General features: G+C 39.1%; 1 protein-coding gene across 7 annotated transcripts in view; it reads right to left on the bottom strand.

Moving 5' to 3' along the window:
- Positions 1-13,988, bottom strand: part of PNPLA7 (patatin like phospholipase domain containing 7) — a 216,071-nt gene that overhangs the window by 139,586 nt on the left and 62,497 nt on the right. For all 7 annotated transcript variants that reach the window (XM_043982286.1, XM_043982285.1, XM_043982287.1 and 4 more), the window contains 2 exons: positions 13,254-13,377; positions 4,278-4,391 (listed from right to left, as the gene is read on the bottom strand). In XM_043982286.1, the coding sequence (XP_043838221.1) occupies positions 4,278-4,391; positions 13,254-13,377 (238 nt within the window). The remainder of the gene's footprint in view (positions 1-4,277; positions 4,392-13,253; positions 13,378-13,988) is intronic.

Raw genomic sequence — 13,988 nt, 5'->3', positions numbered from 1 at the left:
ATTGTCCAAAGCCAGTGCACCCAGGAGACAAAGGGAATGACTAGTAAAAAGGCATGAAGGCAGAAGATGGAGTATCACATGTAAGGAACAGCAAGAGGACCAGTGTAGCAGACTGTGAGCATTTAGGTGGCATAGTGAATAGCATACAGGACTTGGAATTAGGAAGACCTCAGTTCAAATCCTTCTTTTGACACTTACTACCTGTTAGGAAACTGGGAAAGTCACTTAACCTCAGTGTTACCTCATCTATAAAACAGCAATAATAATAGCACTTGCCTCAAAGAGTTGTTGTGAAAATAAAATGAGTTAATATATGTATAGTGCTTTACAAACCTTAAAGCATAATATAAATGCTAATTATTGTTCCTTAGTATTTTATTTGTTTGTTTGTTTTTGGGGGTCAATGAGGGTTAAGTGACTTGCCCAGGGTCACACAGCTAGTAATTGTCAAGTGTCTGAGTCTGGATTTGAACTCAGGTCCTCCTGAATCCAGGGCTGGTGCTTTATCCACTGAGCCACCTGACTGCCCTGCTAATTATTGTTATTATAGAATACATGGAGAAAGGTAACAAAGAAGACTGTAAAGATAGGAAGGGGTCATGGTACAGGTACACAAATGGGCAAGCGGTGGTAGCAAGGACTATGACTGCCTTTATAAAGGAACCAAGAATTAGGTTAGCTCACAGAGACAAAGAATTTGAAGATTAATTATATCAGAAGGGCAGGGGAGCATCTCACTAAAATAAAATTTGTTAATGGACAAATCAATAGCAACCCATATCCAACCTTTACAAGTCTTGCTGCCTTCTCCCTGGGCAAAACCAAAAGGGTGACTCTGCAACAAGACCTTTTATATTCCTATTGCATATCTCATAAGATCTCAAAGCACTTTTTCAGTTTCTCTGACAGGAATTTATTCCCCTGTGCCTGATAGAGAAACTAAGATGCAAAAGCAGGAAAAAGTGATACTTCCGTGGATGTGGGATTAAAATCAGCCTTTTTCCATATCCAAAGCAGATTATCTTCCATATCTCAGTGCTTTTTTTATCCAGTCTTTGAAATGGGCAGTTGACACTGGACTTCTTATGATTTAATGACAGATCACAAGGGATATACAGCATTCCAGGAAGTGAGCCCAAAACACACTCCTGAATTCTAGGAATTTAAGACAGTGTAACAGACATTATATCCCCGATATTCAGAATAGTGCACGTACCCATGTGCGCGCGCGCGCACACACGCGTGCACACACACACACCTGCATAGAGTCATAGGACAACAACTTTTTAATCTTTGTAATTTGTTTTGGTTTTGGTTTTAATCTAATTTGATTATATGTTTGATTCTAATTTAAATGGATACAAGAGCAAAGGGCAACTGTGAAGCAAATAATAGGCAGTCATTATTTGGACTAAAACCAAACTAATGATCCCTAGATGTGGTAACTCAGCTGCCTTGATTTAAAAAAAAAAAATGTAAACAGTCAGTTTGTAATTGAAATTAATGTACAGAATGCATATATTTTAGTCATAATGTCTATAAACAGAAAATATGGATCCAAAACCTCACTTTATAAACCAAGCATTTAAAGCAATGGTCTAATTTCATAAATGCTGTATCATGCAAGTAAGAAACCAGTGAATTGCTGTAAGCTCTTAATCAAAACCAGTACCATCAGAAAAGATGTCAGGAGATTTTGGTAAGAAAAAGTCTTCAGGGGGCAAATAGATGGCCCTGGAGTCAGGAGGACCTGAGTTCAAATCTGACCTCAGACACTTAACACTTACTGGCTGTGTGACCCTGGGCAAGTCACTTAACCCCAATTGCCTCACCAAAAAAAAGAAAAAGAGAAAAAGTCTTCAGGTCAAGTGTACTCTACATCTTGTATAACATTTAGAGGCTGACTGACTGACCCCCAAGATCTCTGTCAGATGAGTTGGAAATTAACCTGACCATATAAAAGATATTTAGACACAAGGTCTTAGAGCATATTTTAGAGTTGGGATTGTCCTTAGCAAGATAGTGATTTAATCCCTTCATTTTATAGAGAAGGCAAAGAGAGGTGAGATGATTTGACCATGAGTCACAGTTAGGATTGAAACACAGACCCTCTGGCTTCAAATTCTGTTCCCTTTCCAATGTATGATGCCTCTTCCATAAGACAGAAGAAAGAGTAAGTTACCAAATTATGGTGAAAAGTGAAGTGAAGGCTGGAGAAACCTGGGTTCAAATACTGGCTTAGGTACTTATCTATATAACCCTAAGAAAGTTACTTAGTTACTCTAAGCCTCAGTTTCCTCATCTGTAAAATGAGGATGTTAATTCATTCTTATACTACTTACATCATAGGGAAATGGGAATTACTATAATTATGAGTCATGATATCCAACAGTTGGTAAATTTCATATTAGCATCTCACCCACCAGAACTTTCACCTTTTGTCTTTCTACTGACTCTGGGACAAACAGGCATTTGGATGAGAGTATTAATTTAGGAAACAGAGTTGCTATTAAAGTGCTCAAACTCTTGGCTATAATCTATAACTCACACACACACACACACACACAAAGTACCTGCAGCCTCTGACAGTAACCCCATTACTAAACCAGAACTATGCTATACAGTCCTCAGGGTTAGAATATGACCATATCCCAACTTTCATGGAGAGCTAAAAAATCAGCTACATGAGCTTTCTCTTGATACCATTGCCAGCTACAGATTGGAGGCCAGCTTTCTGTTTCTGTTCCAATTCTGGCTCACCACATGAGCAGAATCCCATATTCCCCACAAGATGCTTTGTCTGAACCAGTCCTACCCACCTCATGATTTCTGTTCTGAAGAGAAGGCTTTTAATTTGGGGGCCACTTGCATAGTAGGAAAGACAAGATTTATTTGGTTCACAAGAGACACGGCACACCTGACCCTTGAATCTGAGCCATGATTTTCCAAGTATTTAAGCAAGAAATTCCCTTGATGAAAATGGAAATGCATCAGCCCAATAGGGGAGACTAACCAGAGGCAAGAAATGTTCATCCTTTTTGGAGCTTCACTACATCAAATTCAACTGATATCCTCTACTCCTTGAAACTTAATTTTCTCTTAGCAGGTGTACTCCGCTGATCCTCATCTTCTTCCTTCATTGGCTCTTCTTTTTTTCCCTAGGATATATTTCTTTTACCTTAATATTTACTTTCCTAGGCATCTCTTCCCTTCGCACAATTTCAACAACCACTTACATATTTAGGTCTTTAGATACTACCCTTCACCCCTTTTCTCATAGTTCCATCTTCCTGCAGGACTCCTCTACCTGAATATCCTTTTTTGGGGGGCAGGGCAATGAAGGTTAAGTGACTTGCCCAAGGTCATACAGCTAGTGGGTGTCAAGTATCTGAGGCCAAATTTGAACTCAGGTCCTCCTGAATCCAGGGCCGGTGCTTTATCCACTGCACCACCTAGCTGCCCCTCTACCTGAAGATCTTGCTGCTACCTGAATCATAACATAGCCCTAGCTTAAACTATCCATCTTTCTTCTCAGTCAGAGCTTGACCATTATTCTCAACAGTATCTCAATCAATCTTCCACTTTTTCACCTTAGCAATATTTGACTATTTTCTCTAATGAGCCTTCAAAGTCCATCATCAATACCCCTTTCTACATCTCACTCTAGCCTTCTCCATAATTATAAACACCAATTCAGTCTGGTCATTTTACTAGATACAGTCTGCTCTTAATTTGCTCATTTCCTCTGACTTTGCATATGCCATACTTAAATGTGGAAGGCTTTCTTGCCGATCTATGACCATCATCGTGTTCTTTAAAAATCTCAAAACTCACTTTCTAAAAAGTCTTCTAAGTTTCTTCTAAGAAGTCTTCCCTAACTCAGTTTCATTCTTACCATCTTCCACTCATATAATTTTAAAATTATTTTATATTAATAAATATAATAATTAATTATAAATTATCATATGCTATAGAATTATTATATAATAAATTAGAGGTTATTATATAACTAAATAATAAATATAATAATAAGTTATATTAATTCACTTATAGGAATATAGAAGTCAGATAACTTTAGAGCTGGAAAGATGTCTGTTTTATCTGCCAAGCAACATGTCAAATTCCCTGAGGACAAGAACCATATTACCTAAAAACAGCTGCTATAATACTCTGCATACACAAGTTGCTTGACATGTAAATATGGCTGATTAATATATCTGGACCAAAGCTGGGGACCAAATGTTATATGTGGAAAAATTATAAGGTTATTTCTTTACCTGTGGATATTTGCGCTTGATGGAAGTCAATGCTCCTGCTGGTAACTTGGCCAATTCTGAATCCCGAACAGCATGTACTGTTGTAGCTCTGGGCTGGTAGGTTAGTGTTTCCACCTGAAAGAAAGGGACCAAGGTTGCTTCAAAATTTACTACAGTATCTCATACTCACAAACCAAACAAGGAACACAGTCTGCAAGTAAAACCACATAGCCTTTCAGGAATAGCAGCAGCTGGGTTAAATAATGCAAAAAGCCGAGTTCCGAGTTCCATCTTTTTATTTGTTTGGTTTTGGGTGGGGGGAGGCAATGAGGGTTAAGTGACTTGCCCAGGGTTATACAGCTAGTGTCAAGTGTCTGAGGCTGGATTTGAACTCAGATCCTCCTGAATCCAAGGCTGGTGCTTTATCCACTGCACCACCCAGCTGCCCCCCGCTGACTTCAGTCTTTTAAGAAATTTGGAACCACTACTGGTCTTGAAGGTTGAAGAACAGGAAAGATAAAGAGAAAATAAGGCAACAATTTTACTCTACTCTGAGGAGTCAGTGCTCCCTGTTCTGACCAGAGTGAGAAATTAGAGGGCAATTCGAAAGTACAACTGCCCTTATGTTGAGAAGAAGAGGACAAGTATGTGACCATGTTAACAGAAGCAGTAAAATTTGATACAGGCCAAAATGACCTCCACTAAAATCAAAGCACTGGCTCTAGCATTCAGCCTAACAATGTCACACATTACAAGTTAAATGATTATGTTCAAAAGGAAAGAAGAAACTATAAAATGTCTTTTGAGGTTTTATAGTCAGCATTCATTTCTTCTCATCTTGAACACAAAAGCTTTTTGAAAAAATATGGGAAAAACCCACTAAACCAAAGTATGGTATGATGAATATTATCTGCCTGCCTAAAGACAGGAGAAAGGAGAAAAGCATGGTATCTGTGTGGGGCAGTGAATTAAAGGCATTTGTACTCAAGTGGAATGATGGGAAATTATGGAATTACTTCCACTGATTAACATTGAGTAAATGAGAATCAACTTGGATATGGATCATCAAAAACACTTATAAAACATCTACCAAAAACCAATGGATTGGGGCAGCCAGGTGGTGCAGTGGATAAAACACCGGCCCTGGATTCAGGAGGACCTGAGTTCAAATCCAGCCTCAGACACTTGACACTTACTGACGGTGTGCCCCTGGGCAAGTCACTTAACCCTCACTGCCCCACAAACCAAACCAAAAAAAAAAAAACAAAACCCAAAACAACCAATAGATTTCTTTCCATCTTTTCCTATGAGACATATAGGAGATCTCAGACAATAGATGAAGACTAAATATTTTCGTTATCATGAGGAGAAATAAGAAGTAGAAGAGGAAATAAAAGTGGTGACAGTGGGTGAGTATTTTTGGAATGCAAAATGGAAGATCTGTAAAGTATGTCACAGAAGATGGAAGCCTACATGAGTAGGGACAACCTTCCAAATGAACAAAGAAGACCAATGAAATGTCCTTAGTGAAGAAATCCCCAGAGAAACACCTAGCAATAAGGGCTCAGGGGGCAAGCAGCATGGGCGATTTGAACCCTCACCATTTTCATTATTGCCAGTGTTTCACTGATATTCCATGAATTAAATCCCTGCAGAGAAATAGTCTAAAAAGCTCAATAAAGGAAACTGCTGGGCAAAATGTCGTCATAAGGAGCCCAGGGGAGAATCATGCCATTTCATCGCTTAGTAACAGCACCTGACAGCCAATTTCATAAATAAGCCTGCACCATAGGAAACGGTATCTGGAGTTAAAATCTACACAATGTACCACAAATCTAAGACAGAAAAAGCAAGTCCAGGAGCAGCTGTAATTAGCCTGGATTATAAAACCTAGACACTGGATGCTTAGCAACTGCTAAGCACCTTCAGGGGAAAGGACGTCACTTTCCATTCTGTTGTGTTTTCTAACATCAAAGAACACACAAAGAGAACAGTAGGGTTTTATTTGGCAAAATAATTCAGTGATGGCTTATTAAGTTCAAGTTGCAAAAAATGTTCTATATTAATTTGAGATCAAAGGCTATTCCAGAGGAACACATAAGAATATATGAAACCAGAGAGAAAGATAACATATTAAGGCCCTGGGGTCAAATTCTCAAAAGCTAAGTTTCTTCAGCAACAGTAAAGCTGGCCTCTCTGCCAGGGGCAGCAGCCTGCTAGATAGGACAGTGTTGATAGGATAGGACTCGTGGATATATTCTTTTTCAAAAAATTATTTACTTTTGTGTGTGTGTGTGTGTGTGAGGCAATTGGGGTTAAGCAACTTGCCCAGGGTCACACAGCTGAACTCAGGTACTCCTGACTCCAGGGGCGGTGCTCTATCCACTGCGCCACCTAGCTGCCCCCATTTACTTATTTTTAACATTAATTTAAAAAAATTTTTGAATTCCAAATGCTCTTTCCCTCCCAACCCTCGCCCACCCATTAAGAAGGCAAGTTCCCCCCCCAAAAAGGCAAACAAAATTATATCAATTCTTCATGTGAAGTCATGCATTTCCATATTAGTCATAAAAAAACAATAAAAAGTGAGAAACATAAAGAAAGTGAAAAAAATATGCTTCAATCTACATTTGAAGTTCACAGTTCTCTCTCTGGAAGCAGGTAGCATTTTTCATCATCCATCCTTTGGAACTGTCACGGATCATTGTCTTGATCAGAATAGCTAAGTTTTTCACAGTTGATTATCTTTACAATATTGCTATTACTGTGTACAAGTTCTGCTGGTTCTGCTCGTGTCACTTTGCACCAGCTCATATAAATCTTCCTAGGTTTTTCTGAAATCATCCTGCTCATCATTCCTTATAGCACAATAGTATTCTATCACAATCATATACCACAACTTGTTTAGCCATTCCCCAACTGATGGCCATGCTCTTGATTTCTAATTCTTTTTTTAAAATTGTTTTTATTTCTAATTCTTTGATACGGATTTATTCTTTTTTTTTTTTTTTTGGTGAGGCAATTGGGGTTAAGTGACTTGCCCAGGGTCACACAGCTAGTAAGTGTTAAGTGTCTGAGGCCGGATTTGAACTCAGGTACTCCTAAATCCAGGGCCGGTGCTTTATCCACTGTGCCATCTAGCTGCCCCGATACGGATTTATTCTTAACACATCAGAACACAGCCACCTCCACCTCAGCTTTTTAGCGTTGTCAAATCACCTTTAGTCAATTCTCAATTATTCAGACTAATGAAAGGAAGAATCCATTCCAGTTGCAGGTTTTATTGCAATCATCAGAAGCCTAGAAAAACTTAGGGGGAAGCTAGGTGGCGCAGTGGATAGAGCACCGGCCCTGGAGTCAGGAGTGCCTGAGTTCAAATCCGGCCTCAGACACTTAACACTTACTAGCTGTGTGACCCTGGGCAAGTCACTTAACCCCAATTGCCTCACTAAAAAAAAAGAAAAAAAGAAAAGAAAAACTTAGGAAGTTTTTCCTTTCCTCATCATCTCAAATATGGACATCCTTACTGAGGGTTGCATCCTCCAGGTAGAGGAGCAAGCTCTTCTCATGATAGGCCAAGTGAGTGGTCTTCATATTTTTGTATGAACTTCCCCCTACAAACCATAGGCAGGCCATGGATAGTCTATGGCCAAGTTCAGTAGTTAACAAAGGCACCCATCCTTTAAACTTGAATATGGTGTTCATGTCAGAAATACAGACTAGGCACAAAACAGTAAAGCCTCAAGCAATTAAAGAGAATCTTTCTCCAAAACCTTTCCCCCAAGAGTGTTCTGTGCTCTGGTTTATCACAAAGAAAATGAGGAGTGAAGCTCCTTGGTAGAAAGGTAGAATGAGATTGATGTCACTATATTTTTTATATTCCCAGTACCTAGTATACAGTAGGTGTTTAATAAAAGCTTGCTAATGTTGAATTTCTGATAGATAGCATGATTGCAACTCCTGCTTTTCTGCATTCAACTGATATATAGTAAACCTTGTTCTAACTTCTCATTTTGTTTCTGTGTGTGTCTTTACTTTTTAGGGTTTTTTTGTATAAAAGAGCTTGCTACATTTTGTTCTTTCTTCTATTATGCCACTTTTTCATTTTATTGGATTGTTTAATTGACTCTTTTGGGGCAGGCAATGAGGGTTAAGTGACTTGCCCAGGGTCACACAGCTAGTGTCAAGTATCTGAGGTCGGATTTGAACTCAGGTCCTCCTGAATCCAGGACCAGTGCTTTATCCACTGTGCCACCCAGCTGCCCCTTGACTCATTTTTAATATTACAAGTATTATGTTTGCATTTTCTTCCATTTATTTCTTTAAGATTGCTTTCTTAGCCTTCTCCCAGGTAAATACTCTGATAACTCTGTGATTAGTTTTTCTTAGTCTGTTTTTGAATGCTAATCTATTCCCAGAGTCTCTCTTCTTCTCCCTTGTTCCCATATATCTAGCCTTTCTCGAGTTCTTAGATTTTACTTATATTATTAATGTATTTTTATTTCTGTTACTTATTTAGTTATCTATTTGTTCCCCTCTTTTGTCCCTTCGGTAAAGTAGCTAGTTCAAAATTTTGCCTCCAACATTTTATTTTTATCTCTTTTCTCTTACTACTGTCTATTCTGAGTTTCTTTTTTGCTTGTCAGTTATGCCCTTATTTGCTCCTTCTGGGTTCTCTCTAATATAATAGCTCACATTTACATAGGATTGTAAGGTTTGCAAAGTACTTTACATGTCACTTCATTTTATCCTCATCATAGCCCTGGAAGGTAGGTACTATACCCATTTTACATGTGAGAAAATTGAATCTGCAAGAGATTAGATAACTTGCTCAGGGTCAGTTATTAAGTGTGAGACACAGGATTTGAACTCAGGTCTTCCTGATACCATATCCAACACTATCTGCTGTATCACCAACTGTGTCCCACGTGAGATTAGGGCTTCTAAAATACTCCCTTCTCTAATCCATTTCCTTTATTGTCTTTGTAATTCCTGCCTTTTCTCTGTACGAGTTGGCAAAAGGAATGAAAGTAGAATAGCCCTGTTCTCTCATAACTATTCTAATGGGCGGGGGGGGGGAGGGGGGGGAGAAATAGATCAGGAATGATAAAAAAAAAAAAAAATCCAAGGAAAAGCCAAAGTAAGTGAATTTTGCCCACTCAGATCTACACAAAGAGATAGAACTAGGGAAAGGATCCAGAGAGAAAGTCCCAGTCCAGCCCAGAAGCTCCACTCACAGAAGCCTTCCAGAGTGGAAACAAAGGGCAATCCAGGAAAGTCTAGGACCTGAAGCTGTATACAGGAGCAGGGACTAGACAAAGATGTCCAAAGCCTCTAACTGCATCATTCTATCCCAAACTGGAATTCAGGAGCCTGTGAAGCTCAAACTAGGAGGGCAACAATCTGAGCTCTCCCTGGATCAGACCACCCTGGCACAACATACTAGCCAGATGCTTCCTGAAGTACCTAAAAATACAGAACTCATTACCCAGGCCCCAGATAATATAGATCAGAACTTAAAAAGGAATTCAGAGACTTGTACAGACACCAAGTCCCAATTCAAGAAGTAAGGCTATGAAAATGAGTAAATAAAACAAAACAAAAAACTCTGTAGATAAAGAAATATAGAGCCAGGGAGACTCAAGACATAAACCCAAGAAACAAGAATAACTCCATATCATCTCCAAGCAAAGCCTAAAAGAAAACCACAGATGTGCCATGAGTTCTACTGGAATTCCTGGAAGAATTAAAATTATATTAAATTAAAAGAAAGAATTAAAAATTATACCATACAAGAAATGATAACTTTACTCAGCTCTTCTCAGCAACATACAAGAATAAAGGGCTCATGAAGAAAAATGCTATACCTATTCAGATAAAGAACTGATGAAGAACTGAATGCAGATCTTTTCACTTTATTCTTTTTCATGTTTTTTTTTCTTTTGATCTGTTTCTTCTTTCACAACTGTGACTAATATGGAAATATGTTTTACATGATAGCACATGTATAACCTATGTCAAATTGCCTACCATTTTTAAAAGAGGGGAGGAGAGAGAGGGAGAAAAATTTGGAACTCAGAATCTTGTAAAAATGAATGCTAAAGAATTGTCTTGACATGTAATTGGGGAGAAATAAAATACTATTAAAAATATATCAAAAATGGGGGCAGCTAGGTGGTGCAGGGGATGGAGTACCAGCCCTGGAGTCAGGAGTACCTGAGTTCAAATCCGACCTCAGACACTTAACACTTACTAGCTGTGTGACCCTGGGCAAGTCACTTAACCCCAATTGCCTCGCTAAAATATATATATATATATATATATATATATATATATAAAATGATGAGTGAGAGGAGCATAACCAGAAGAACATTGTACACAGTATCATCAACATTATGTGTTGATCAACTGTGATAGACTAGATTCTTCTCACCAATACAATGGTACAAGAAAGTTCCAAAGGACACATGATAGAAAAGGCTCTCCAAATCCAGAAAAAAAAAAAGTAACTGTAGAATATGGATACTGATTGGATCATGTGGAAATTTATTTTGATTTGGGGACCCTACCTTTGGGCTGAGATTAGAAAGCCTTAGGCTCTCAGGGTCTCTTCTGTATGGGAGGTGCTGGTGCCCCTCCCCCTCTGCTTCAGCTGAGACAAAAAACCCTGTGGGCTGTACAAGATGCCAGGTCAGATAGCTAGGGGGAGGGAGCCCCAGCTCGCTGTGCCCTGAGCGGATCTATCTGAGAGATCCCAGGCTTGTCCAGGCCGGGCTCTGGCGTAGCCTGTGCCGAGGTCCCAGACACACAGCATGGGCACGGGCCCCTGGAGCCCTGGGTGTGGTACGCACGGGAGGCTCGAGTGCGCCTCCCCCCCCCCCCCACCAGCTGCAGCCCTGGCTGGTGGATTAGCTTGGTGTGTATGGGGGTGCAAAAAACCCCGAGATTTGAGTAAAGAGAAGTAAGATATATATAAACCTGGGAGTTAGACAGCAGGGAGAAGCCAAAGGACAAGACTGAGGGGGACTGACAAGATTAGAAGAACAGAGAGGAGGCTGACAAGATTAGAAGAATGGAGAAGGTCGGGGGTGGCAAAGGCGGCAGAGGGCAGACTGACAGAGCAGACAGACAGACAGAACAGGAGGCAGCAGAGAGCACAGAAGTGGTCAGCACAGGGTACAGGTTGGAGAAAGCGAAGATTAAGAGAACAGAAGGACACTGGAGCACTAGGAGAATGGAAGGAGAGGTTGGTGAGAGAGAAACACAGGGGTTCAGTGGTGGCAGTAAGGAGAGCAAAGTTAGACGCAGGGGGTTAGACAAAGTGAAAGGGGCTCAGAGTTAGTGAAAGGAGCTGAGCAGTGAAAGTGGAACATACCCTAAGGCAAGAGGTGGCAAGGCCCTTATTGTATTAAAAAAGTTACAGGGGCAGCAGGTGGAAAGAAATGCCACAATGCAGTCAGGTTGTACATTTTATTTCCCTGTATTTTTATGTTTAAATAGTATCTCATAAATAAACTCTGCTTTGATTATTTAGTTAAGAGGCTTCTTAATATTTTGCTTATCAATTTTGGGAGTGGAGCAGTGTGGTGGAACTTTATAAACGGCCCACATTAAATTAATAGCAGTCAGATAGCCAGTTAGTCAAAAGTTTCCAGATTAGTCTTCCAGATAGATTAGTCCCCCAAATTAGCCAAGTAAGTCAAAATATTTCAACATTTGAATGGCGACCACAAAGGGACTTATGGCCCAATTATAATTTTTCTAAACTTATAATTTTTCATACAGTCATAATTTTTCATAAGTCCAATTATAATTTTTTTCAGACTAGATTAGTTAGTTATAATTAACTTTTTTTACAATAATACTATTTCTTTTGGTTTTGGTGCTGTTGTTTTTCTTTTTTGCTCTGATTCTTCTCGTACAACATGACTAATGCAGAAATGTGTTTGATGTTATTGTATATATATAACCTATATCAGATTACCTGCTGTCTAGGGGAGGGGGAAGGGAGAAAAATTTGAAATTGGAAATCTTATATAAACAAATGTTGAAAATTATTTCTAAGGGGCAGCTAGATGGCGCAGTGGATAAAGCACTGGCCCTTGATTCAGGAGGTCCTGAGTTCAAATCTGGTCTCAGACACTTGACACTTATTAGCTATGTGACCCTGGGCAAGTCACTTAACTCTCATTTGTCCCACAAAAAAAAAGAAAAAAAAGAAAATTATTTGTACATGTAACTGGAAAATATTAAAATACTTGTATTTAAAAAAAGATATCAAAAAAAGAAATGATAGCTTTAAAGGAAAGAATGGAAACGGGAAGTGAATGTTCTGGAAGAAAGAACTACCAAAAAACCCATCTTAGATCAGGAAGTAAAAAAACCTTACCTAAGTAACAGGCTTCTTGAAAATAAGTTTGGATTAGACAGTGAGTCCAAAAGAAAACAAGAAATATTAGAAAAATTAAATAACTGAAAAAATTTTAAATTATCTCTTATCAAAAATAGCCTTGAAAAGTGGTCAAAGAGAGATGATATAAGAATCAACACATTAGAATCTTCTGATTTAAAAAAAAAAGAAAGAAAAGAATCAATACATTACTTGAAAACCTTGACTATAACAAAGTAATATCAATTCATGAAGAAAAATGGTGTCACATGGTAAAAATTAGAGTGTCCCAAATCATACACACGTTGCCTTCACCAATCAGTCTCCTTCCTAAGGCTGTGCCATCTCACCTCTGGCTCTATGTCCTGCTCATCATTCTGAGTGTCAGATATCCCCAGGAACTCATTTGACCCTCTCCTAGGCTGGGACACTATCCATGGAGGGGCGATGCTCTCTGAAAAAAAGGTGGCCTCCTAATTCACAAACTCCCCTAGACAAAAATCACAAGGTCCTTGACTCCCAATGGAAGCACATCTCTCCTCACTACTGCCAAGGGATCTTCCATTTCCTATGATACCATACATGAACAACAGGAGCTGTCTTCTTACCACACCAATGAGATCTCCTCGTCCATATTCACCAGCCAAATGTTTTTTTCCATCATCTTTCTTGATCACAGAACGCAGACGGCCATTAAGTACAATGTATGTGCAGTCAGATTTATCACCCTGCCTAAAAGGAGGAGCAAGACACTGTCCATTAGAAAAAGCAAGAATAGCTATAGGTAAGGTCAGGTATCAAATCTGCATCAGGATGAATGTGTGCTTTCTGATTGTTGCCTTCACGTTCTCCACCAGATAACCCTACCTGTTCTCCTCCTATGGCCCAACTCATACCCTCCATACAAACCTGACTGGTCTCCCCTTTTATCCACTTGTTCCCCACTATCCAATGCCTCAGCTTTTGCATAGACTGCCTCCTTAAGAAATGATTCCAAATCAATGTGCAGACACACACTGGAATAGCAGTACCAAACTCAAATAGAAAAGGAGCTACAAAACCACAGAAAAGGATTCCTGTGGCCACAAATTAACTTAGAAAAACCACAAGTTAACTTTATCTATGTTTTATTCTCTTTTTATTTATTTTGGTAAATATTTCTAAATTACATTTTAACCTGGTTTGGGGTGGCCAATGGCCACATATTTGATACTTCTGCATTAGCACTTCACTGGGAATGCAATACTGTGGACTCTAAAGAATTATATTCATCTTAAATCTGAGAAGAAGCTACTCTATTTAGGCTAATACATTCTATGTAATAGAGTTATAACTTTGAACTT

Source organism: Dromiciops gliroides, chromosome 2 (assembly GCF_019393635.1).
Source record: "Dromiciops gliroides isolate mDroGli1 chromosome 2, mDroGli1.pri, whole genome shotgun sequence".
NCBI lineage: Eukaryota > Metazoa > Chordata > Mammalia > Microbiotheria > Microbiotheriidae > Dromiciops > Dromiciops gliroides.
This window is presented reverse-complemented; position numbering and strand designations above follow the sequence as displayed.